The 26,511-nt window shown below is 48.0% G+C and overlaps 1 protein-coding gene across 4 annotated transcripts in view; it reads right to left on the reverse strand.

Moving 5' to 3' along the window:
* The window catches only part of ATG2B (autophagy related 2B), a 106,519-nt gene that overhangs the window by 57,668 nt on the left and 22,340 nt on the right, over positions 1-26,511 (reverse strand). For all 4 annotated transcript variants that reach the window (XM_063948443.1, XM_063948446.1, XM_063948445.1 and 1 more), the window contains 6 exons: positions 23,143-23,325; positions 16,579-16,733; positions 14,835-14,937; positions 6,114-6,375; positions 4,544-4,694; positions 2,061-2,153 (listed from right to left, as the gene is read on the reverse strand). In XM_063948443.1, coding sequence (XP_063804513.1) covers positions 2,061-2,153; positions 4,544-4,694; positions 6,114-6,375; positions 14,835-14,937; positions 16,579-16,733; positions 23,143-23,325 — 947 coding nt within the window. The remainder of the gene's footprint in view (positions 1-2,060; positions 2,154-4,543; positions 4,695-6,113; positions 6,376-14,834; positions 14,938-16,578; positions 16,734-23,142; positions 23,326-26,511) is intronic.

Consider the following 26,511-nt stretch of genomic DNA (forward strand, 5'->3'; position numbering starts at 1 on the left):
GATGGGTCTTGCGTGAAACCTTCCGTATTGAAGCGCCTCGTAAGAGGCCACCATTTTCCCCAGAAGTCGAATGCATAGAAGCACCAATATCCGGGTTGGCTTCAGGACATCCCGAACCATCGACTGGATTATCAATGCCTTTTCCAACGGAAGGAACACTTTCTGCAACTCAGTGTCCAGTATCATTCCCAGGAAGGAGAAACATCATCTCTGCCATCACTTTGGTGAATACCCTCGGTGCCGTGGAGAGACCAAATGGCAAATGGCTCAAATCTAACTCTCTCTGTTTATGTTATATCTGCCACACCTGCAGTGCACATGGTTTTGCCCAACTGCTAACAAATTTGCTGCTACGATCAGGTCTGAATTACCCCCACAGTGCACTAAGGGGGAGATTCAAATGTTTGAAAAGTCAGTTGGGAGTCTGTTTTTGCCTATCTAATAGACAGGAAAAAACAAACACCCAACTGACTTTTCAAACATTTGAATTCCCCCCTAAGAATCGCTCCCCCCCTGCTATGACCCCCTGGTACCGCTGAGGTATTCTGGAGTGTCTCCGGAGGAGCTGCGCGTCCCTGTCAGTCAACGTCTGTCTCCACTGCAGAGAGAAAATGGCGCTGGTGAGCTGTTGGATCCGCTCATAGTGAAGGCCCCGCCCCTTCAATGGCGCGCGGTCTTACCTGGCTGAGGTAATCTGGTGCTTAAAATGGAAAGAAAACCGTTTTAAGGCTATTTTTGCCAGTGTGGGTACTGTGTACAGTGTACTGAGACGCAGCTGTGTACTGTGTCTGGAGACGTATTCCGCCCCAGTTAGAAGCCGTGCTTCTCCGTTCCCTCATGCCGCCCTAATGGCCGGCGACCCGCTAGTCGGGACGCCGCCTTAGTACTCACCACTCTTCTTACTTCTGGCTCTGTTAGGGGTGTCGGCGTGCTGCGGGAATGTACGCTCGCCGTGGTGGGGCTTGCGAATAGTTCCCTCAGGAGCTCAGTGTCCTATTAACCCTTCAAGAGGTTGCCCCCATCCCCCCCAAGTCCCAAACATATAAAATAAATGCAGAAAACTCTTCAGGAGCTTCCAGCGACGTGACCGGCTCCTCCGGGCACATTTTCTAAACTGAGTCTGGTAGGAGGGGCATAGAGGGAGGAGCCAGCCCACACTATCAAATTCTTAAAGTGCCCATGGCTACTAGTGGACCAGTCTATACCCATGGTACTAAATGGACCCCAGTATCCTCTAGGACGTAAGAGAAAATCCATTAGACAGCTTATCCCGCCCACTGCTCTCACGTACGCAGCTGTTATCATTAGTATGGGGACATACACCAGCCACAGGCTGGGGGCAAAAGATAAATATAGTCAAAGAGATTTACAATATCTTAGGCGCTGACAACGAAAATCCTGCAGTTGTATTAATATCCTAAATCAGGACTGCAGCTTCACTTAGAGGTCACTGTACCGCCATAAAAAAGATATAGACTAACAAAAAATATATAAATGAAGCGCTGTTCAATTCAGCATACAATTTTAAAACATTTATTACATACAAATACAATGAGCTGAGCTCTGCAGGGAATATAGCGTGGTCACGCAGGGCTGGAAGTATTACTAATATTAATATCTTTGCTGGACTGAGTTTGTTCTAAATATTTGGCGTTTGGATGCTAACGAAATGCATCAAAATTCTTGACTCCTGGCAAATTCTTGATAACCAAGCAATAAAACTGGCTCGTTGGATTGAATGGCTGTGTCTGCTCTGTAATACTAACATCTTGCCTGAACTATATAGGGCTACATAAGATTATATTAACCTTAGGGTGGCTGATACAGAGAGTGCATTTATTTTTAATGTTTAATATATCTGATCACCGGCCGTGTGGATTTTTTTATGTTATGTATTGTATTTGTATTTAATAAAGGTTTTAAAATTGAGTGCAAAAGATCCAGCTGACACAGACGTCCTACCTCAGCCTGGACGCTGTGAATGATATATACACTATATACACTAGCAAAGTTTTCCAAGGGACAGTGCGGAAAGCATTTATTCCCCCCCACTTCCTCACCTGAGCGCCTCTGTTTTCCGTAAGCTTATAGTGCAAGTGGACACACGGCGGCGGTCGGCTGTCCGGATCTTTATTCATATCAAATTTCAATAACTGAAAGAAAAGAAAATACCCGGTTAATGGAAAGTTTCACGTATGAAGCATCAGTGTGACAGGAGCCTGAAACCAAAGGCTGTTATGGCGGGAGAAAACCTAATAGGTGCCTTCTCCCTTATATACAATTAATATTGGGAAGTTAAGAGGAAAAGTATTTATTGGCAACCAATGTTTTTTATATACAGAACTAATGTACAAATCAGGAAGAACTCAGAAACCCAAAAGACTATTCTCTGCTCCTTATGAAGGTGTATAGCAACCCTGATCTTCTGGGGTGGGAAATCATCTGCTTCTCTTTCAGGAGTGGTGGTTTGATAAGACCACAGATGCCTGAGATCTTAAGTTGGTAATAAATTATAGATCTCCAGAAGTTTCTGCTTCATTTCACCAGTGGAATTTATTGCAGTACCAGAAGAGCATCTTAGATTATGTGGTTTACGTAAATATCTTCTTGGTGTAGAAAGCACATTGACCTTTTAGCCCCATTCTGAACCCGGACAGGTTGATCATCAACAGTATAGAGCAGTATAGAGTTCAATATTCACAGTTCTATTTGAGGCAGTTCAAGATCAAACTAACAGGGTTACTCAGGTTTGTTAGCAAACCCCCCAAAAAAGCAATTGGGCAAAACCATGCTGCACTGGAGGGGGGGGAGATGTAACATGTGCAGAGTGAGTTAGGTTTGGGTGGTGTTTGTTTAAACTGAAATCTAAATTGCAGTGTAAAAATAAAACAGCCAGTATTTACCCTGCACAGAAACAATATAACCCACCCAAATCTAACTCTGCACGTTACATCTGCCCCACCGGCACTGCAACTTGGTTTTGCTCAGTTGCTAACTTTTTGGGTTTTCTAACAAACCTGAATAAAGATCTAAATTTGAAATGGAAGAAATCTCATCATAACTTGACCAGCCCGGTACTAAAAGTACATGTGTTGCTCGTGGTCGCACTTTCTCCATTCCAGAGGATGCAGGGTCAGCTAGATGTTGGACTCTCAGCTGAAACACAAGATGAAACAGTTCTGCTCCAGGTCAAGGGATCCGAAGGGGTTTCAAACAGATGTTATGTTGGCCCTTAGAACTTCAATCCGATCTACCTTCTGTTCCCCTACCAAGAGCAATGCTTTAATGGGTGCTCAGGAAGGTAAAAGAAAGAGAGATCAGGTGATTCTGGTAACATGGAACTGGCCAAAAAGGTCAAGAAACACAGACATTCTATGACTATATCTGTTAATTCAGGACCCTTTTATCATCAGTTTATCTTGGCTGGCTTTGACAGTGTGGATGTTGTAGAAGCCATAAAACGTAGGGCTATGTGTTTGTTAGGGTCAGACTATGCTCAAAGCTGGGAAGCCTGCTTCGTCTCTTTTCCATGACATGCAGACCTTCTTTCAGGTCCAATCTCCATACAAAGCCCCTGCCATGGCTACTGCTCCTTGGGATCTCAACCTGGGATGGATGGCCCTACACCAGGGCTGGCCAAACCAGTCCTCGAGAGCTACCAACAGTTCACATTTTCCAGACCACCTAGCTGGTGCACAGGTGTAGTCATTACTAATTAAGATGTGCTGCATTCATTCCTGCCAATTCTACAGATCTCCAGGAGGCCTGGAAAACATGAACTGTTGGTAGATCTTGAGGACCGGTTTGGCCAGCCCTGCCCTACACCATCCTCCCTTTTGAGCCTTTGGATGGAGTGGAGCTGAAATTCCTTACACATTGCTAAATATTGCTCGACTGGCAGCATTCAGGCCCTATGTGTTCTGCAGAAAACCTGGCTCTTACCATTCTTATGAAAACTGATATACATCTGCCATGCCTAATAAAGTCATTCTATACTGGGGGTCATTCCGAGTTGATCGCTAGCTTCCGTTGTTCGCAGGCAGCGATCAGGCTAAAAATGGGCATTCTGCGCATGCGTATGGGCCGCAATGCGCACGCGTGTCGTACGGGTACAAAGCCCGTTGTGGTTGTGCACAGGTTGTAGTGAAGTTTTCAGTCGCACTGACGGCCGCAAGAAGATTGACAGGAAGGGGGCGTTTCTGGGTGTCAACTGACCGTTTTCAGGGAGGGTTTGCAAAAACGCAGGCGTGTCTGAAGAAATGCAGGCGTGGCTGGGCGTTCGCTGGGCGGGTGTATGACGTCAAATCCGGACAGGAATAGGCTGAAGTGATCGCAAGCGCTGAGTAGGTTCAGAGCTACTCAGAAACTGCACAAACTGGTTTTGCAGAGCTCGGCTGCACATGCGTTCACACTTCTGCTAATCTAAAATACACTCCCAGTGGGCGGCGGCATAGCGTTTGCCCGAATGCTAAAACTAGCTAGCGAGCGATCAACTCGGAATGACCAACACTGTACCCAGACAAGAGGAGCATCATGGCCTTACCTCTGTGTACTGAGGTGGAATAAACCTTGAATCATTAGGAAAAAGGCACTCGAGCAGCTCGGTTTGACCGATGCAGACGTCCGTACTGAAACTGCGCAAACCAGACCTCTGGCGCTGTTCGTGAGAGATTTTTATTTCTGTTCCTATGAACCTATCAAAGAATGGGAAGGAAATGTGATTATTTTCATACATAAATAGGACACGTTTTACAAACAGGGGGGCAGATGTATTAAGCCTGGAGAAGTGATAAAGCAGTGATAAGTGCAAGGTGATAACGCAACAGCCAATCAGCTCCAATATGTAAATTGACAGAAGCCGATTGGCAGGTGCGTTATCACTTTACACTTATCACTTCTCCAGGCTTAATGCATCTGTCCCTGGATTTTTTGGGAGCTCTGGCATAGTAGTGTAAAGGACAGGGCATTTCTAAAAATAGGATTACCACTAGGAGTTTTTGTTAGTGCATCTTATGCAATATAGTATTAAGGCCCCCATCCACTAGTCCGCTTTGGGCACTTTTCTGCAGATTTCGATGCATCTGATCAAAAAATCGGAAGAAAAGTGTCACACCGGATGGCTCTTCCGATCCGGTGCGCAGTCCCGTGTCAGATATGTCTGAACTACAGATCTCTGAGGCTGCCCCAACTATTTATCTGAATCTGAAGAAAACAGGTGCACATCGGAGTGTTTTTTTTTACTTCAGATGTATCGTATCAGATTCATCTGAAGCGTCACTCGACTGGCATCTCCCTGGCCACTCCCACCCACCACAGGACGCGGCGGCAGCAGCAGCATCAGATCTGACACATGATAGAACGCATCAGATATATCTGAAGGAATGTAATGAAAATTAAAGCCAGGGTCCGATCCGATTCCTGGGACGCTCCCGGGAGAGAGAAGAGATATCTGATGCGATCTGCAGTTCAGACAAGTCGGAGGGCCCCATACACTAGTGCGATATTGCCTGTTTTCATGCAATTGAGACGAATTGCTGAGACGGATTGCATGAAAAGTGTCACATTGCATGTCCTTTTCGTGCGATTGTGATGCAATGAGTGTTCCCGTGCGTCTCCCATCGCAATCGCAGATCACACGTGCTGCATGTGAGATTTATCTCAATTGCATGGAAATAGGTTTAATAATTAGATTGCATGAGATAAATCACATGTAAAAATACACTCAAGTAGCAAATCACAATCGCAGGGCTCCTGGGAAGCTCCCGGACAGATTGCAGGAAAATTGCATGCAAGTCATTGCTGAGATACATCTCCCTAGTGTATGGGGCCCTGAGTAGTGGATGGGGGCCTTTAGGATTGAAATAGAGTTCAGTACTGGTGCACATTACAGTCTGGGACATAAGATGAGGGAACAATATAATACAAAATACACTTTCTGTCATTTTATTGCATGGAAACATTTATATAGGATTGCTACAAAACGCCTTTTAATATTAGATCAGCATCTACTGTAGGGTCTTGTTGCTCTGTAATAGTCATTTAAGTGTAGTTGAAATATGCTCCGTATATCAAAACGCAAAGCACTAGTAAAATACAGAGAGGATCATTAATACCTGAGGTGATCAAGTGTGCAGGCCTCGGCGAAAATATTCCGTAATGAGGTAAAATCGCTTTGTGCAAAGGTCTGCGGATCCAGTGCGTCAATGCGGCTGAAGAAGCTAAGAGACAGGGGCGTCAGTGGGTTAGGGTGTGATGTGGTCTCCGTCGGTGGCAGAGGGTCGATGTGAAGCAGCGAGACAGACAACGAGCCCACCAGCAGTCTGAAAACCAGCTCAGGTCTAGATTCGTCCACACAAACAGATCGGGCTGGTAGCGCTGTAACGCAGAACGAGTTCTAAGACTTACGATGTATGCAAATTAGCATTTGATAATACATACACCACTTGGAATATGCAGTAACTAAGGCAACACACCCACAACACATTTCTCTTACGCACAAACGGCCAGTCGCCGACTAGTAACGCCCCTTACATATTCCCCCAGCCAGCGGAGACAGTGCTCTATCCAGATTACGTTACACCAATGTCACCACAGTTGCAGATCACACACCTGCCACAAGGAGAGTGTGGCGACGCTGTCAGTATGAGAGGGGTGGAAGTGGCCCGTGTACAGCGAGGGGTGGAGGTGGCCAGGTGTACAGCGGCATGCAGTACCGCCACTTCTCCCACCGCTCTTTCATTGTATAGCTATAATGACTAACTTGTGCCGTTTCCCTCCCCTTCCCTCTGTGCCTGTATTACAGACTGAAGGCATCATTTCTTGCCGTGCCCAGACCGCCAGCACCTGGGGTTGTTGGAGGCGCCTTAGGGCAGAAAGTTATTCAGATGTTCCACAGAATGAGGCTTCCAGGAACCCTGGTACAGATTGCAGTTCCTCACCCCAGAACAGAGACAGGTAATTATATACAAGGAGTAATTGGCACACAAGTCATTTTACGGTATTAATACCATTATTACGTTTTGATACCCTGGATTGTGTGTTCTTTTACAAAGGTCCAATTGCATGACTGCATGTATTTTATACAACACAATACGAGTGGTTTCATTGGAAATCATGATGATAAGAGCTTGCGATTGTTTGCAGTCTATAAAATGTGATATTAAGCATTCATATTTCCCTTGGTGGCCAGACCAGGTATACACGCTGCTTAACAGTGCACCACCAAACATCTAGCAGGTCTGGCCAGCCCCCAAGTCCACTTCCTCTCCCCCTCCCCCGGCTTCAACTGCATCCATGGGACCTGTTAGGGTGCATCACACAACCTGGTCAGAAAAAAGACTATAAGGCCTATTTATCAACGCCGGCACTACGTAATTATTGTATTAATGTACCAAGAAATGATTGCAGGAAATAGGCACTGATGAGTGAACAGGGAACATCAGCTTACTGTACCCCTATCACTGCACTTCTGGGCTGGGCCCCAGCTTGCTGAATGCGCTGTGTAGTCATCAGACCGCACATGTGCTAGCGTAAGTTACTTCCCATCCCTTTCTGTAAAATGATGCAAAATTGGAGCCTACAGAATGTCCGGAGCTACTACCCGCCAATACACCATCCCAAAGAAAGGACTCTCCCGGAAGGACCCAAAATCATTGCTACTGATGGTGACCGTGGTTCTACGCTGCCACCACCAATCAGCGCAGCAGAACAATCCACTGCCTCATTTCTGGTGAAGTGGGAAGGGGATGCGGTGAGGAGGGGTCATTGGGGGAGATTTATCAAAGCATAACAGCACGGCCCCATAGTGAGGAATACCCTTACCAGCCGGCTGAGATCACATACCACAGAGGATAAGTAGCCACTTAGCAAGGAAAACGAGTTATTGCCTCAGGCTGAGGAAGGGAATTAAATCCTGATACGCGTTGCTAGTGACAGGAGTGCTATCCTGGATATTCAGTGGAGGAAATCCTGCAATTAAATTACATAAGAGGACCCAGGGACCGGTTCCAGAGCCAGCATCTCTACAAATCATTACTCACAGGAATCTGGTAATCCTCCAACTTGCATTTTATCTATACTTTTGTTTGCCTATTGTCTGTATAAAATATAAATTTGTCATCGCGGATTACACTGTGCTCTGCAATCGCTTGTATCTGCGGGATGCATTCAATAACCCGGCTGTTGGGATCATGGCGCTCAGCATATCGGCGCCAGGATCCCGACACCTATTCTCCCACCTGGGGAATCCACGACAGGGAGGGAGAATAAATAGCGTGGTAGCGCGCCACAGTGCCCGCAGCGTGTCGGCATTCCGGAGCCTGGCATCCCGCGGTCGGTATTCTGACCGCCGGGATGTTGATACCAACCCGTATCTGTACATGCTATGAAATTCAGCACGCACATATGTGGAGAAAAGCTGCAGAATCATTGAGACGCACACATACAGTGGGGATTGAAAGTTTGGGCACCCCAGGCAAAAATTCATTTTAATGTGCAAAAAGAAGCCAGGGAAAGATGGAAAAATCTCCAAAAGGCATCAAATTACACATTAGACATTCTTATAACATGTCAAAAAAAATAAGAATTTACTTACCGATAATTCTATTTCTCGGAGTCCGTAGTGGATGCTGGGGTTCCTGAAAGGACCATGGGGAATAGCGGCTCCGCAGGAGACAGGGCACAAAAAGTAAAGCTTTAGGATCAGGTGGTGTGCACTGGCTCCTCCCCCTATGACCCTCCTCCAAGCCTCAGTTAGGATACTGTGCCCGGACGAGCGTACACAATAAGGAAGGATTTTGAATCCCGGGTAAGACTCATACCAGCCACACCAATCACACTGTACAACCTGTGATCTGAACCCAGTTAACAGTATGATAACAGCGGAGCCTCTGAAAAGATGGCTCACAACAATAATAACCCGATTTTTGTAACTATGTACAAGTATTGCAGATAATCCGCACTTGGGATGGGCGCCCAGCATCCACTACGGACTCCGAGAAATAGAATTATCGGTAAGTAAATTCTTATTTTCTCTATCGTCCTAGTGGATGCTGGGGTTCCTGAAAGGACCATGGGGATTATACCAAAGCTCCCAAACGGGCGGGAGAGTGCGGATGACTCTGCAGCACCGAATGAGAGAACTCCAGGTCCTCCTTAGCCAGGGTATCAAATTTGTAGGATTTTACAAACGTGTTTGCCCCTGACTAAGTAGCCGCTCGGCAAAGTTGTAAAGCCGAGACCCCTCGGGCAGCCGCCCAAGATGAGCCCACCTTCCTTGTGGAATGGGCATTTACATATTTTGGCTGTGGCAGGCCTGCCACAGAATGTGCAAGCTGAATTGTATTACACATCCAACTAGCAATAGTCTGCTTAGAAGCAAGAGCACCCAGTTTGTTGGGTGCATACAGGATAACAGCAAGTCAGTTTTCCTGACTCCAGCCGTCCTGGAACCTATATTTTCAGGGCCCTGACAACATCTAGCAACTTGGAGTCCTCCAAGTCCCTAGTAGGCGCAAGGCACCACAATAAGCTGGTTCAGGTGAAACACTGACACCACCTTAGGGAGAGAACTGGGGATGAGTCCGCAGCTCTGCCCTGTCCGAATGGACAAACAGATATGGGCTTTTTTGAGAAAAAAACCACCAATTTGACACTCGCCTGGCCCAGGCCAGGGCCAAGAGCATGGTCACTTTTCATGTGAGATGCTTCAAATCCACAGATTTGACTGGTTTTAAACCAATGTGATTTGAGGAATCCCAGAACTACGTTGAGATCCCACAGTGCCACTGGAGGCACAAAAGGGGGTTGTATATGCAATACTCCCTTGACAAACTTCTGGACTTCAGGAACTGAAGCCAATTCTTTCTGGAAGAAAATCGACAGGGCCGAAATTTGAACCTTAATGGACCCCAATTTGAGGCCCATAGACACTCCTGTTTGCAGGAAATGCAGGAATCGACCGAGTTGAAATTTCTTCGTGGGGCCTTCCTGGCCTCACACCACGCAACATATTTTCGCCACATGTGGTGATAATGTTGTGCGGTCACCTCCTTTCTGGCTTTGACCAGGGTAGGAATGACCTCTTCCGGAATGCCTTTTTCCCTTAGGATCCGGCGTTCCACCGCCATGCCGTCAAACGCAGCTGCGGTAAGTCTTGGAACAGACATGGTACTTGCTGAAGCAAGTCCCTTCTTAGCGGCAGAGGCCATAAGTCCTCTGTGAGCATCTCTTGAAGTTCCGGGTACCAAGTCCTTCTTGGCCAATCCGGAGCCATGAGTATAGTTCTTACTCCTCTACGTCTTATAATTCTCAGTACCTTAGGTATGAGAAGCAGAGGAGGGAACACATACACCGACTGGTACACCCACGGTGTTACCAGAACGTCCACAGCTATTGCCTGAGGGTCTCTTGACCTGGCGCAATACCTGTCCCGTTTTTTGTTCAGACGGGACGCCATCATGTCCACCTTTGGTATTTCCCAACGGTTCACAATCATGTGGAAAAACTTCCCGATGAAGTTTCCACTCTCCCGGGTGGAGGTCGTGCCTGCTGAGGAAGTCTGCTTCCCAGTTTCCATTCCCGGAATGAAACACTACTGACAGTGCTATCACATGATTTTCCGCCCAGCGAAAAGTCCTTGCAGTTTTTGCCATTGCCCTCCTGCTTCTTGTGCTGCCCTGTCTGTTTACGTGGGCGACTGCCGTGATGTTTTTCCCACTGGATCAATACCGGCTGACCTTGAAGCAGAGGTCTTGCTAAGCTTAGAGCATTATAAAATTACCCTTAGCTCCAGTATATTTATGTGGAGAAAAGTCTCCAGACTTGATCACACTCCCTGGAAATTTTTTCCTTGTGTGACTGCTCCCCAGCCTCTCGGGCTGGCCTCCGTGGTCACCAGCATCCAATCCTGAATGCCGAATCTGCGGCCCTCTAGAAGATGAGCACTCTGTAACCACCACAGGAGAGACACCCTTGTCCTTGGATATAGGGTTATCCGCTGATGCATCTGAAGATGCGATCCGGACCATTTGTCCAGCAGATCCCACTGAAAAGTTCTTGCGTGAAATCTGCCGAATGGAATTGCTTCGTAGGAAGCCACCATTTTTACCAGGACCCTTGTGCAATGATGCACTGACACTTTTCCTGGTTTTAGGAGGTTCCTGACTAGCTCGGATAACTCCCTGGCTTTCTCTTCCGGGAGAAACACCTTTTTCTGGACTGTGTCCAGAATCATCCCTAGGCACAGCAGACGTGTCGTCGGGATCAGCTGCGATTTTGGAATATTTAGAATCCACCCGTGCTGTTGTAGCAGTATCCGAGATAGTGCTACTCCGACCTCCAACTGTTCCCTGGACTTTGCCCTTATCAGGAGATCGTCCAAGTAAGGGATAATTAAGACGCCTTTTCTTCGAAGAAGAATCATCATTTCGGCCATTACCTTGGTAAAGACCCGGGGTGCCGTGGACAATCCAACGGCAGCGTCTGAAACTGATAGTGACAGTTCTGTACCACGAACCTGAAGTACCCTTAGTGAGAAGGGCAAATTTGGGACATGGAGGTAAGCATCCCTGATGTCCCGGGACACTATATAGTCCCCTTCTTCCTGGTTCGTTATCACTGCTCTGAGTGACTCCATCTTGATTTGAACCTTTGTAAGTGTTCAAATTTTTTAGATTTAGAATAGGTCTCACCTAGCCTTCTGGCTTCAGTACCACAATATAGTGTGGAATAATACCCCTTTCCTTGTTGTAGGAGGGGTAATTTGATTATCACCTGCTGGGAATACAGCTTGTGAATTGTTTCCCATACTGCCTCCTTGTCGGAGGGAGACCTTGGTAAAGCAGACTTCAGGAGCCTGCGAGGGGGAAACGTCTCGACATTCCAATCTGTACCCCTGGGATACTACTTGTAGGATCCAGGGGTCCTGTACGGTCCCAGCGTCATGCTGAGAGCTTGGCAGAAGCGGTGGAAGGCTTCTGTTCCTGGGAATGGGCTGCCTGCTGCAGTCTTCTTCCCTTTCCTCTATCCCTGGGCAGATATGACTCTTATAGGGACGAAAGGACTGAGGCTGAAAAGACGGTGTCTTTTTCTGCAGAGATGTGACTTAGGGTAAAAACGGTGGATTTTCCAGCAGTTGCCGTGGCCACCAGGTCCGATGGACCGACCCCAAATAACTCCTCTTCCTTTATACGGCAATACACCTTTGTGCCGTTTGGAATCTGCATCACCTGACCACTGTCGTGTCCATAAACATCTGCTGGCAGATATGGACATCGCACTTACTCTTGATGCCAGAGTGCAAATATCCCTCTGTGCATCTCGTATATATAGAAATGCATCCTTTAAATGCTCTATAGTCAATAAAATACTGTCCCTGTCAAGGGTATCAATATTTTTAGTCAGGGAATCCGACCAAGCCACCCCAGCTCGGCACATCCAGGCTGAGGCGATCGCTGGTCGCAGTATAACACCAGTATGTGTGTATATACTTTTTATGATATTTTCCAGCCTCCTGTCAGCTGGCTCCTTGAGGACGGCCCTATCTATAGACGGTACCGCCACTTGTTTTGATAAGCGTGTGAGCGCCTTATCCACCCTAAGGGGTGTTTCCCACCGCGCCCTAACTTCTGGCGGGAAAGGGTATACCGCCAATAATTTTCTAACGGGGGGAACCCACGCATCATCACACTTCATTTAATTTATCTGATTCAGGAAAAACTACAGGTAGTTTTTTCACATCCCACATAATACCCTCTTTTGTGGTACTTGTAGTATCAGAAATATGTAACACCTCCTTCATTGCCCTTAACAAGTAACGTGTGGCCCTAAAGGGAAATACGTTTGTTTCTTCACCGTCGACACTGAAATCAGTGTCCGTGTCTGTGTCTGTCGACCGACTGAGGTAAAAGGACGTTTTAACGCCCCTGACGGTGTTTGAGACGCCTGGACAGGTACTAATTTGTTTGCCAGCCGTCTCATGTCGCCAACCGACCTTGCAGCGTGTTGACATTATCACGTAATTCCATAAATAAGCCATCCATTCCGGTGTCGACTCCCTAGAGAGTGACATCACCATTACAGGCAATTTGTTCCGCCTCCTCACCAACATCGTCCTCATACATGTCGACACACACGTACCGACATATAGCACACACACACAGGGAATGCTCTGATAGAGGACAGGACCCCACTAGCCCCTTGGGGAGACAGAGGGAGAGTTTGCCAGCACACACCAAAGCGCAATATTTTACAGGGATAGCCTTATAATAAGTGCTCCCTTATAGCTGCTTTTATAAAATCACAATTTCGCCAAATTTTGCCCCCCCTCTCTTGATTTAACCCTGTTTCTGTAGTGCAGTGCAGGGGAGAGCCTGGGAGCCTTCCTGACCAGCGGAACTGTGTGAGGAAATGGCGCTGTGTGCTGAGGAGATAGGCCCCGCTCCCTTTTCGGCGGGCTCGTCTCCCGCTTAAAAATGGATTCTGGCAGGGGTTAAATATCTCCATATAGCCCCGGAGGCTATATGTGAGGTATTTTTTGCCAAAAAAAAAGGATTTTCATTGCTGCCCAGGGCGCCCCCCCCCCAGCGCCCTGCACCCTCAGTGACTGCCGTGTGAAGTGTGCTGAGAGCAATGGCGCACAGCTGCAGTGCTGTGCGCTACCTTAAGAAGACTGAGGAGTCTTCTGCCGCCGATTCTGGACCTTCTTCTCTTTTCAGCATCTGCAAGGGGGCCGGCGGCGAGGCTCCGGTGACCATCCAGGCTGTACCTGTGATCGTCCCTCTGGAGCTAATGTCCAGTAGCCAAAGAAGCCAATCCATCCTGCACGCAGGTGAGTTCACTTCTTCTCCCCTAAGTCCCTCGATGCAGTGATCCTGTTGCCAGCAGGACTCACTGTAAAATAAAAAACCTAAGCTAAACTTTTCTAAGCAGCTCTTTAGGAGAGCCACCTAGATTGCACCCTTCTCGGCCGGGCACAAAAACCTAACTGAGGCTTGGAGGAGGGTCATAGGGGGAGGAGCCAGTGCACACCACCTGATCCTAAAGCTTTACTTTTTGTGCCCTGTCTCCTGCGGAGCCGCTATTCCCCATGGTCCTTTCAGGAACCCCAGCATCCACTAGGACGATAGAGAAAGTTTGATTTTATTTCCATCATTTACACTTTCAAAAGAACAGAAAATAAGAAATGGCGTCTGCAAAAGTTTGGCCACCCTGCAGAGTTAATACCTTGAGACAAGAACCTCTTCACATTGCTATATGCAGACCCAGCAGGGACGCACAAGGCTTCCTGTATATTGGTATACTACATACTGGATCTCTGTGCCTTCCTCAAAACATGAAGCATAAATTAGTGTCACCATGACCATTTGTACATGGAACTCCTGGACCCTGCCTAACCCATCATCTCTCTCTGCAATCATTATAGGACACCGTCTGCTCTTTCACCCTTCCCTACTCGTGTTCATCTTTCCAACTCATTGTGCGTCTTGCATCTGCGCTCCGTGGGGTAAATAGAATACGGTTCAGGTTTCTGAAAGTCCAGAGATTTCAATGAGGAAGCTGGTAAATTTAAAGCAGCAAGGTTTACCAATGTAAAACTCAGGTGGTTTTGCCTTACTAAACATTGCTGCTTTAAAATCTATCTGCTAACTTGCTGATATCCCGGGACTTTGAGAACCTATCACCCGATTACGTTTGCAACAGTTGGAAATATTTATCGGATGACTTGTTTTTCACTTTGAACTTATGTAAAATCATTTTGTTTCTCCCCATGTTGTGCCTGGATAGAGGTATTGCAACACACCCAGAAACATTATACATACGTAGATGTGACTTACAGGTTCTCTTTAGACCGTTTTGGTTCACGCTGGGTTTGAAAGAAGCACCTCGTGCGACTGTCTCTTCCAGTCTCAGGTGATCATGATAGTCACCCCATGTTGTCTGCAAATAAAGACACGAAGTAAAACACTGATGCAAGTCTGGAATAAATATGATAAAGGCAACCTAAAATGTTTTCCTGTACTTACTTGCTCCCGGTACAAGAAAATGCACCTACTAAACTAGACATGTTCAGGCTGTTTTCCACATTACATATGTAACCATAAACCTAGACATGGCAAAGTTGCGGCAACCATCAGCAACTCCAAAACATGCACCAAGTTTCTGTATGTAGAACTTGACATTCTTAATTTATGTCTGCACACCCATACTGTTCTGTGCTTGTACATTACCTCCACCCACTGCAAATGAAGGGAAGTGTAAGAAGTTTGCAGTTCCAAATACGGATAGGAATTGTGGTGGTCATTCCGAGTTGATCGCTCGCTAGTAGTTTTTAGCAGCCGTGCAAACGCTATGCCGCCTCCCACTGGGAGTGTATTTTAGCTTAGCAGAAGTGCGAACGAAAGGATCGCAGAGCGGCTACAAAGTTTTTTGCGCAGTTTCAGAGTAGCTCAAAACCTACTCAGCGCTTGCGATGACTTCAGACTGTTCAGTTCCTGTTTTGAAGTCACAAACACGCCCTGTGTTCACCCAGCCACGGCTGCGTATTTCCTGGCACGTCTGCGTTTTTCCGAACACTTCCTGAAAACGGTCAGTTGACACCCAGAATTGTCCACTTCATGTCAATCACTCTGCGGCCAGCAGTGCGACTGAAAAGCTTCGCTAGACCCTGTGTGAAACTACATTATTCGTTGTAATAGTAAATTGCGCCGCATGTGCAGAAGTGCAGTTTTTTTGCCTCAACGCTGCACAGCGAACGATTGCAGCTAGCGAACAACTCAGAATGACCCCCTGTGTGCAGCCGCATTGTGGCAATCTTGCACATTTTTTTTTTTAAGAAAAATGTTTTTATTGCAATTTTCTTTTAAACGTTTTAGTTACAATACCAACAAAGCAGTAATAGAAGTAGTAAATGAAAAACAATACATTATACAATGATGGTAGTACAGGATGTTTTATGAAGAACATAGAAGCCGTAGAATATCAGCAAGTTATGTAATTAATCATTAAAGAGCAAACTCTCAAGGAGAGAGAATGAAGAGAAGAAAGGAGAGAAAAAAAAAAAGTGGGGGAAGAGGTTATAGAAGAGTAGGAAAAAGAGAAGAATGGTGGATAGGATAAGAAAAAGAGGAGGGGAAAGGATTTTAACCAAATCAAATGGGAAGATCAAATAAAAATGTTTTTGTCTCATACCACAGAGTAGTACGAAAACAATTGTGAATCTGTTTCTTTATTGAAATGTTTAAAGTATCAATAAAAGACTCCGAAACATCAAAAAATGTCTCAATGTGTTGCTCTTTATGTAACGAAGTCTCCATCCAATCCATCTTAAACATGTGAAAGAGTTCATCTCTAAACATTTGTAGTGAAGGAGGAGATGGATGTAGCCATTGCTGTAAAATAAAAATTTTTGCCACGGCTGAAAGAATCAAAAGTAGTTTGCGACATCCCGGGGATATTTTAGAGGTGGTTGTCAGTATAGCAATCTTGCACATCTTATGTTGGGCAGATGCGCCAACAATGAAATAAATCAGCCATATATTATCAAACCAGTATTGTATAGGCAAAACAGGCTGGACTTACCACAGCGCCCCCTTGTGGTGACCCAATAGGAGACGTCGTATAGGTGCTGCTAAGTGACAGGTCTAAATCCACTGTTGGTGGCTCTCCAAGTGGGGGGAGAGAAGAGAGACTGTGGGACATGTCCATATCGGCCATTGAGAAGAAGACTTCTTCATCTAAATCGGAGGAAAGCTGGTTTTAAAAATCTGCAGAATCATAACATAGAATAGGTAAAAAGAATAGAAAGACAACAAAAATAAGAATTTACTTACCGATAATTCTATTTCTCGTAGTCCGTAGTGGATGCTGGGAACTCCGTAAGGACCATGGGGAATAGCGGCTCCGCAGGAGACTGGGCACAAAAGTAAAGCTTTAGGACTACCTGGTGTGCACTGGCTCCTCCCCCTATGACCCTCCTCCAAGCCTCAGTTAGGATACTGTGCCCGGACGAGCGTACACAATAAGGAAGGATTCATGAATCCCGGGTAAGACTCATACCAGCCACACCAATCACACCGTACAACTTGTGATATGAACCCAGTTAACAGCATGATAACAGAGGAGCCTCTGGAAAGATGGCTCACAATAACAATAACCCGAATTAGTTAACAATAACTATGTACAAGTATTGCAGACAATCCGCACTTGGGATGGGCGCCCAGCATCCACTACGGACTACGAGAAATAGAATTATCGGTAAGTAAATTCTTATTTTCTCTGACGTCCTAGTGGATGCTGGGAACTCCGTAAGGACCATGGGGATTATACCAAAGCTCCCAAACGGGCGGGAGAGTGCGGATGACTCTGCAGCACCGAATGAGAGAACTCCAGGTCCTCCTCAGCCAGGGTATCAAATTTGTAGAATTTAGCAAACGTATTTGCCCCTGACCAAGTAGCTGCTCGGCAAAGTTGCAGAGCCGAGACCCCTCGGGCAGCCGCCCAAGAAGAGCCCACCTTCCGTGTGGAATGGGCTTTTACAGATTTTGGCTGTGGCAGGCCTGCCACAGAATGTGCAAGCTGAATTGTACTACAAATCCAACGAGCAATAGTCTGCTTAGAAGCAGGAGCACCCAGCTTGTTGGGTGTATACAGAATAAACAGCGAGTCAGATTTTCTGACTCCAGCCGTCCTGGAAACATATATTTTCAGGGCCCTGACTACGTCCAGTAACTTGGAGTCCTCCAAGTCCCTAGTAGCCGCAGGTACCACAATAGGCTGGTTCAGGTGAAACGCTGAAACCACCTTAGGGAGAAATTGAGGACGAGTCCTCAATTCTGCCCTGTCCGTATGAAAAATCAGGTAAGGGCTTTTACAGGATAAAGCCGCCAATTCTGACACGCGCCTGGCCGAAGCCAAGGCCAACAACATGACCACTTTCCACGTGAGATATTTTAAATCCACAGATTTAAGCGGTTCAAACCAATGTGATTTTAGGAACCCCAAAACGACATTGAGATCCCAAGGTGCCACTGGAGGCACAAAAGGAGGCTGTATATGCAGCACCCCCTTGACAAACGTCTGAACTTCAGGCACTGAAGCCAGTTCTTTCTGGAAGAAAATCGACAGGGCCGAAATCTGAACCTTTATGGATCCCAATTTGAGGCCCATAGACACTCCTGTCTGCAGGAAATGTAGGAATCGACCCAGTTGAAATTCCTCCGTAGGGGCCTTCCTGGCCTCGCACCAAGCAACGTATTTCCGCCAAATGCGGTGATAATGCTTTATGGTTACATCCTTCCTGACTTTGATCAGGGTAGGGATGACTTCCTCCGGAATGTCTTTCTCTTTCAGGATCCGGCGTTCAACCGCCATGCCGTCAAACGCAGCCGCGGTAAGTCTTGGAACAGACAGGGTCCTTGCTGGAGCAGGTCCCTTCTTAGAGGTAGAGGCCATGGGTCCTCTGTGAGCATCTCTTGAAGTTCCGGGTACCAAGTCCTTCTTGGCCAATCCGGAGCCACGAGTATAGTTCTCACTCCTCTCCGTCTTATAATTCTCAGTACCTTGGGTATGAGAGGCAGAGGAGGGAACACATACACTGACTGGTACACCCACGGTGTTACCAGAGCGTCCACAGCTATTGCCTGAGGGTCCCTTGACCTGGCGCAATACCTGTCCAGTTTTTTGTTGAGGCGGGACGCCATCATGTCCACCTTTGGTTTTTCCCAACGGTTTACAATCATGTGGAAGACTTCTGGGTGAAGTCCCCACTCTCCCGGGTGGAGGTCGTGCCTGCTGAGGAAGTCTGCTTCCCAGTTGTCCACTCCCGGAATGAACACTGCTGACAGTGCTATCACATGATTTTCCGCCCAGCGAAGAATCCTTGCAACTTCTGCCATTGCCCTCCTGCTTCTTGTGCCGCCCTGTCTGTTTACGTGGGCGACTGCCGTTATGTTGTCCGACTGGATCAGTATCGGCAGACCTTGAAGCAGAGGTCTTGCTTGGCTTAGAGCATTGTAAATGGCTCTCAACTCCAGAATATTTATGTGAAGTGATGTCTCCAGGCTTGACCACAAGCCCTGGAAATTTCTTCCCTGTGTGACTGCTCCCCAGCCTCGCAGGCTGGCATCTGTGGTCACCAGGACCCAGTCCTGAATGCCGAATCTGCGGCCCTCGAGAAGATGAGCACTCTGCAACCACCACAGGAGAGACACCCTTGTCCTTGGAGACAGGGTTATCCGCTGATGCATCTGAAAATGCGATCCGGACCATTTGTCCAGCAGGTCCCACTGGAATGTTCTTGCGTGGAATCTGCCGAACGGGATTGCTTCGTAGGAAGCCACCATTTTTCCCAGGACCCTTGTGCATTGATGCACTGATACTTGGCCTGGTTTTAGTAGGTTTCTGACTAGCTCGGATAACTCCCTGGCTTTCTCTTCCGGGAGAAACACCTTTTTCTGGACTGTGTCCAGGATCATTCCAAGGAATAGAAGACGTGTCGTCGGGATCAGCTGCGATTTTGGGATATTGAGAATCCAACCGTGTTGCCGCAGCACTACTTGAGATAGTGCTACTCTGACTACCAACTGTTCCCTGGATCTTGCCCTTATCAGGAGATCGTCCAAGTAAGGGATAATCAAAACTCCTTTCTTTCGAAGGAGTATCATCATTTCGGCCATTACTTTGGTAAAGACCCGGGGCGCCGTGGACAATCCAAACGGCAGCGTCTGAAACTGATAGTGGCAGTTCTGTACCACAAACCTGAGGTACCCTTGATGAGAAGGGTAAATTGGGACATGGAGGTAAGCATCCTTGATGTCCAGAGACACCATATAATCCCCTTCTTCCAGGTTCGCGATCACTGCTCTAAATGACTCCATCTTGAATTTGAACCTCTGTATGTAAGTGTTCAAAGATTTTAGATTTAAAATAGGTCTCACCGAGCCGTCCGGCTTCGGTACCACAAACAGTGTGGAATAATACCCCTTTCCCTGTTGCAGGAGGGGTACCTTGATTATCACCCGCTGGGAATACAGCTTGTGAATGGCTTCCAATACCGCCTCCCTGTCGAAGGGAGACGTCGGTAAAGCAGACTTTAGGAAACGGCGAGGGGGAGACGTCTCGAATTCCAATTTGTACCCCTGAGATACCTCCTGAAGGATCCAGGGGTCCACTTGTGAGTGAGCCCACTGCGCGCTGAAATTCTTGAGACGGGCCCCTACCGTACCCGAGTCCGCTTGTAAAGCCCCAGCGTCATGCTGAGGACTTGGCAGAAGCGGGAGAGGGCTTCTGTTCCTGGGAACTGGCTGTGTCAGCAGGTTCCTTAAGGGCGGCCGTATCAGGAGACGGTAGTGCCACTTGTTTTGACAAGCGTGTGAGCGCTTTATCCACCCTAGGGGGTGTTTCCCAACGTGCCCTATCCTCTGGCGGGAAAGGGTATGATGCCAATAACTTTTTAGGAATTATCAGTTTTTTATCGGGGGAAACCCACGCTTCATCACACACTTCATTTAATTCATCAGATGCAGGAAAAACTACGGGTAGTTTTTTCTCACTAAACATAATACCCTTTTTAGTGGTACTTGTACTATCAGAAATGTGTAAAACATCTTTCATTGCCTCAATCATGTAACGTGTGGCCCTACTGGAAGTCACATTTGTCTCTTCACCGTCGACACTGGAGTCAGTATCCGTGTCGGCGTCTGTATCTGCCATCTGAGGTAACGGGCGTTTTAGAGCCCCTGATGGCCTTTGAGACGCCTGGACAGGCACAAGCTGAGTAGCCGGCTGTCTCATGTCATCAACTGTCTTTTGTAAAGAGCTGACACTATCACGTAAGTCCTTCCATAAGTTCATCCACTCAGGTGTCGACTCCCTAGGGGGTGACATTACCATTACCGGCAATTGCTCCGCCTCCACATCATTTTCCTCCTCATACATGTCGACACAATCGTACCGACACACAGCCCACACACAGGGAATGCTCTGATAGAGGACAGGACCCCACTAGCCCTTTGGGGAGACAGAGGGAGAGTATGCCAGCACACACCAGAGCGCTATATATATATATATATATATATATATATATATATATATATATATATATAGGGATAACCTTATATGTGTTTTTCCCCTTATAGCTGCTGTTATGTTAATACTGCGCCCAATTAGTGCCCCCCTCTCTTGTTTTACCCTTTTCTGTAGTGCAGGACTGCAGGGGAGAGTCAGGGAGACGTCCTTCCAGCGGAGCTGTGAGGGAAAATGGCGCCTGTGTGCTGAGGAGATAGGCTCCGCCCCCTTCTCGGCTGACTTTTCTCCCGCTTTTTGCTGTATTCTGGCAGGGGTTAAAATACATCCATATAGCCCTGGGGGCTATATGTGAGGTATTTTCGCCAGCCAAGGTGTTTTTATTGCTGCTCAGGGCGCCCCCCCCCAGCGCCCTGCACCCTCAGTGACCGGAGTGTGAAGTGTGCCTGAGGAGCAATGGCGCACAGCTGCAGTGATGTGCGCTACCTTGGTGAAGACTGATGTCTTCTGCCGCCGATTTTCCGGACCTCTTCTTGCTTCTGGCTCTGTAAGGGGGCCGGCGGCGCGGCTCTGGGACCGGACTCCGAGGCTGGGCCTGTGTTCGGTCCCTCTGGAGCTAATGGTGTCCAGTAGCCAAGAAGCCCAAGCTGGCTGCAAGCAGGCAGGTTCGCTTCTTCTCCCCTTAGTCCCTCGATGCAGTGAGCCTGTTGCCAGCAGGTCTCACTGAAAATAAGAAACCTAAAACTAAACTTTTTCTTAGAAACTCAGGAGAGTCATAGAATGCACCCTTCTCGGCCGGGCACAAAAATCTAACTGAGGCTTGGAGGAGGGTCATAGGGGGAGGAGCCAGTGCACACCAGGTAGTCCTAAAGCTTTACTTTTGTGCCCAGTCTCCTGCGGAGCCGCTATTCCCCATGGTCCTTACGGAGTTCCCAGCATCCACTAGGACGTCAGAGAAAACCATGAGATAGACAACACAGCCCCAAGGTCACCTCACGATCGCTAATCACTGGAGGTAAGCTCAGCAGGACTTAAGGGGAAAACAGAAAAGTTGGCATTAAGGGTGGAACTGATTTCCAGATAGCATATTTTGTCCTTTGTACATGGCCTTTATAGTAAATAGAGTTACTAGAGCAAGGTTGTTTCACAACACAAAACACTCGCTTTATCCAGAGAGGGTTTAGGAGGGAATTGTTATATGTAGGAAGGTTTCGTCGTCCACGCATACAATTGTTTCCTCATACACCACAGTTCTGGGTATACTAAAAAGCCCCACTTGAGGCACCGTGGTCCATGTGGCTTAGCTGCACCATCGGTGGGATGTAATGGCGTCAGAGATCGCCGGAGGTGCGAGATGCCGGCCAATTTTGGACTTTTTTTTAAACGGGCAATCGCTTACAAGACAAAACCGTAGCATCAGGGATCCGTCTCTCCCGATTCTATGAACGGGATCTGGGTTGGATGACACGGGACGGACCACTCACACTAACTCCATATACTGTGCCAAGGCAAAACAAATGGGTCATTGCACAAAAGATAGCACAATGGGGGTCATTCCGAGTTGATCGCTCGCTAGCAACTTTTTGCAGCGCTGCGCTCAGATAGTCGCTGCCTATGGGGGAGTGTATTTTCGCTTTGTAAGTGTGCGAACGCCTTTGCAGCCAAGCGGTACAAAAACATTTTGTGCAGTTTCTAAGTAGCTCTAGACTTACTCAGCCGCTGCGATCACTTCACTCTTTTTGGTCCCGGAATTGACGTCAGACACCCGCCCTGCAAACGCTTGGACACGCCTGCGTTTTCCCAAACACTCCCAGAAAATGGTCAGTTGACACTCACAAACGCCCTCTTCCTGTCAATCACCTTGCGATCGCCCGTGCGAATGGATTCTTCATTAATCCATTGCCCAGCACCGATCCTCTTTGTACCCGTACGACGTGCCTGTGCATTGCGGTGCATACGCATGCGCAGTTTTGCAGAGTTTTAACCTGACAGCAGTGCTGCAAAAAGTTGCTAGCGAGCGATCAACTCAGAATGACCCCCAGAGTAATATCCTGGGATACAATGTGGTCATGGTACAGACTGTAAGCTAAGACGTGCCCAGCAAAGCACAGCGGTCCTTACCATGGCTAGAGGGGGTCTTTGCCGTATCGGTCTCATAGAAGCTGTGCTCCGCAGATACCCCCCCAGACATGTCCTCCTTTTTTAGATACCGTTTCAACTCCATCTGGAGGCGAAACTCATCCTCTTGCTGCATCGGACGACTCTTCCGGTCTTTCCTGGACATCCCTACCCGGCTGGAGTTCTCTGAGAATGTCACACAGATATAATGTATCAGTATACAACAAAGGAATTCCATCTGCACTCACTGCCACACTCTATATGGAAAGACACACATATACGTGCCAATATTCCAATATAATCACATTATTCAAATGTATAACAACCCTTAATAAAAGCGTAACGCCTCTCAGCTCTTAAAAGACATCAATAATCAGTATTTCAGGAGACAAATACAGGAATTATTGATGGGGATGGTCTTACAGTGGTAGTAGGCAGGACTTCCAAATAGCGTGTCCCCTCTCTGCACTATTACCTGTGACCAGCATGCCCCCCAGGTACTGCTTAGGGAGGAACAAGAAGGAGGCACAAGTGGTATAAGTAGTGCTAAAGGAGGAACAAGAGGGAGGCACAGGAAGTGCTAAGGGAGGAACAAGAGGGAGGCACAGCTGGCATTGGTAGTGCTAAGGGAGAAACAAGAGAGAGGCACAGGTGGCATGGATAGTGGTAAGGGACGAAAAAGAGGGAGGAACAGAAGGCATAGGTAGTGCTAAGGCAGGAACAAGAAGAGGCACAGGTGGCATGGGTAGTGCTAAGGGAGAAACAAAGAGGATGGTATGGATAGTGGTAAGGGAAGAACAGAAGGCATAATTAGTGCTAAGAGGGAGGCACAGATGGCATGGGTCGTGCTAAGGGAGGTACAAGAGGGAGGCACAGAAGGCATAGGTAGTGCTAAGGCAGGAACAAGAGGGGGGCACAGGTGGCATGGGTAGTGCTAAGGGAGAAACAAGAGGGAGGCACAGGAGGTATAGGTAGTGCTAAGGGAGAAACAAGAGGGAGGATGGCCCTGCCTGTGAGAGCTGACACACTAATGAAACTCTTGCAGAAACATTTTCCACAAATCATTTTTAATTTATGAAAACCTGAATAAGATAATTGCATATATCACTTATGTCGGACATACACAGACAGACAGGCATCTTATCTGACACTGCTGAGATCTCTCACAGTGTATGTCACATGATAGTGCTCCGCCCCTGGGGAGTAGACATTTCCCCGTTCCTTCCCATGTGAGATCTCAGAGTGTATGTCACATGCTATGGGCGCTCCGCCCCCGGGGAGCAGACATTTCTCCGTTCCTTCCCATGTGAGATCTCACAGTGTATGTCACATGCTATGGGCGCTCCGTCCCCGGGGAGCAGACATTTCCCCGTTCCTTCCCATGTGAGATCTCTCAGTGTAGGTCAGTTCTCCGCCCCTGTGGAAGAGACATTTCCCCGTTCCCTCCCATGTGAGATCTCTCAGTGTAGGTCAGTCCTCCGCCCCTGTGGAAGAGACATTTCCCCGTTCCTTCCCATGTGAGATCTCTCAGTGTAGGTCAGTCCTCCGCCCCTGTGGAAGAGACATTTCCCCGTTCCCTCCCATGTGAGATCTCTCAGTGTAGGTCAGTCCTCCGCCCCTGTGGAAGAGACATTTCCCCGTTCCCTCCCATGTGAGATCTCTCAGTGTAGGTCAGTCCTCCGCCCCTGTGGAAGAGACATTTCCCCGTTCCCTCCCATGTGAGATCTCTCAGTGTAGGTCAGTCCTCCGCCCCTCTGGAAGAGACATTTCCCCGTTCCCTCCCATGTGAGATCTCTCAGTGTAGGTCAGTCCTCTGCCCCTGTGGAAGAGACATTTCCCGTTCCCTCCCATGTGAGATCTCTCAGTGTAGGTCAGTCCTCCGCCCCTCTGGAAGAGACATTTCCCCGTTCCCTCCCATGTGAGATCTCTCAGTGTAGGTCAGTCCTCTGCCCCTCTGGAAGAGACATTTCCCCGTTCCCTCCCATGTGAGATCTCTTAGTGTAGGTCAGTCCTCCGCCCCTGTGGAAGAGACATTTCCCCGTTCCTTCCCATGTGAGATCTCTCAGTGTAGGTCAGTCCTCCGCCCCTGTGGAAGAGACATTTCCCCGTTCCCTCCCATGTGAGATCTCTCAGTGTAGGTCAGTCCTCCGCCCCTGTGGAAGAGACATTTCCCCGTTCCCTCCCATGTGAGATCTCTCAGTGTAGGTCAGTCCTCCGCCCCTGTGGAAGAGACATTTCCCCGTTCCCTCCCATGTGAGATCTCTCAGTGTAGGTCAGTCCTCCGCCCCTGTGGAAGAGACATTTCCCCGTTCCCTCCCATGTGAGATCTCTCAGTGTAGGTCAGTCCTCCGCCCCTGTGGAAGAGACATTTCCCCGTTCCCTCCCATGTGAGATCTCTCAGTGTAGGTCAGTCCTCTGCCCCTGTGGAAGAGACATTTCCCCGTTCCCTCCCATGTGAGATCTCTCAGTGTAGGTCAGTCCTCTGCCCCTGTGGAAGAGACATTTCCCCGTTCCTTCCCATGTGAGATCTCTCAGTGTAGGTCAGTCCTCCGCCCCTCTGGAAGAGACATTTCCCCGTTCCTTCCCATGTGAGATCTCTCAGTGTAGGTCAGTGGGAGGAGCAGGGTCCGCAGCAGCACAGAGAATATCAGGAGAGGAGTGATGTGTCAGTGACAGCAGGGCTGCATGTGACAGGGGCAGTAACAGGATGTGAGGAGGGGAATAGAGGCAGAAGGAAGCCACAGACTGAGAGTTATATATATAGTGGGAGGAGCAGGGTCTCCAGCAGCACAGAGTATATCAGGAGATGAGTGATGTGTCAGTGAGGACAGGGCTGCATGTGACAGGGGCAGTGACAGGATGTGAGGAGGGGAATGGAGGCAGCAGGAAGCCACAGACTGAGAGTTATATAGTGGGAGGAGCAGGTTTCCCCCAGCAGCACAGAGTATATCAGGAGATGAGTGATGTGTCAGTGAGGACAGGGCTGCATGTGACAGAGGCAGTGACATGATGTGAGGAGGGAATGGAGGCAGCAGAAAGCTACAGACTGAGAGTTATATAGTGGGAGGAGCAGTATCCCCAGCAGCACAGAGTATATCAGGAGATGAGTGATGTGTCAGTGAGGACAGGGCTGCATGTGACAGGGGCAGTGACATGATGTGAGGAGGGGAATGGAGGCAGCAGGAAGCCACAGACTGGGAGTTATATAGTGGGAGGAGCAGTATCCCCAGCAGCACAGAGTATATCAGGAGATGAGTGATGTGTCAGTGAGGACAGGGCTGCATGTGACAGGGGCAGTGACATGATGTGAGGAGGGGAATGGAGGCAACAGGAAGCCACAGACTGAAAGTTATGTAGTGGGAGGAGCAGATC

The sequence above is a fragment of the Pseudophryne corroboree genome, chromosome 12 (genome assembly GCF_028390025.1).
Source record: "Pseudophryne corroboree isolate aPseCor3 chromosome 12, aPseCor3.hap2, whole genome shotgun sequence".
NCBI classification, from domain to species: Eukaryota; Metazoa; Chordata; class Amphibia; order Anura; family Myobatrachidae; genus Pseudophryne; species Pseudophryne corroboree.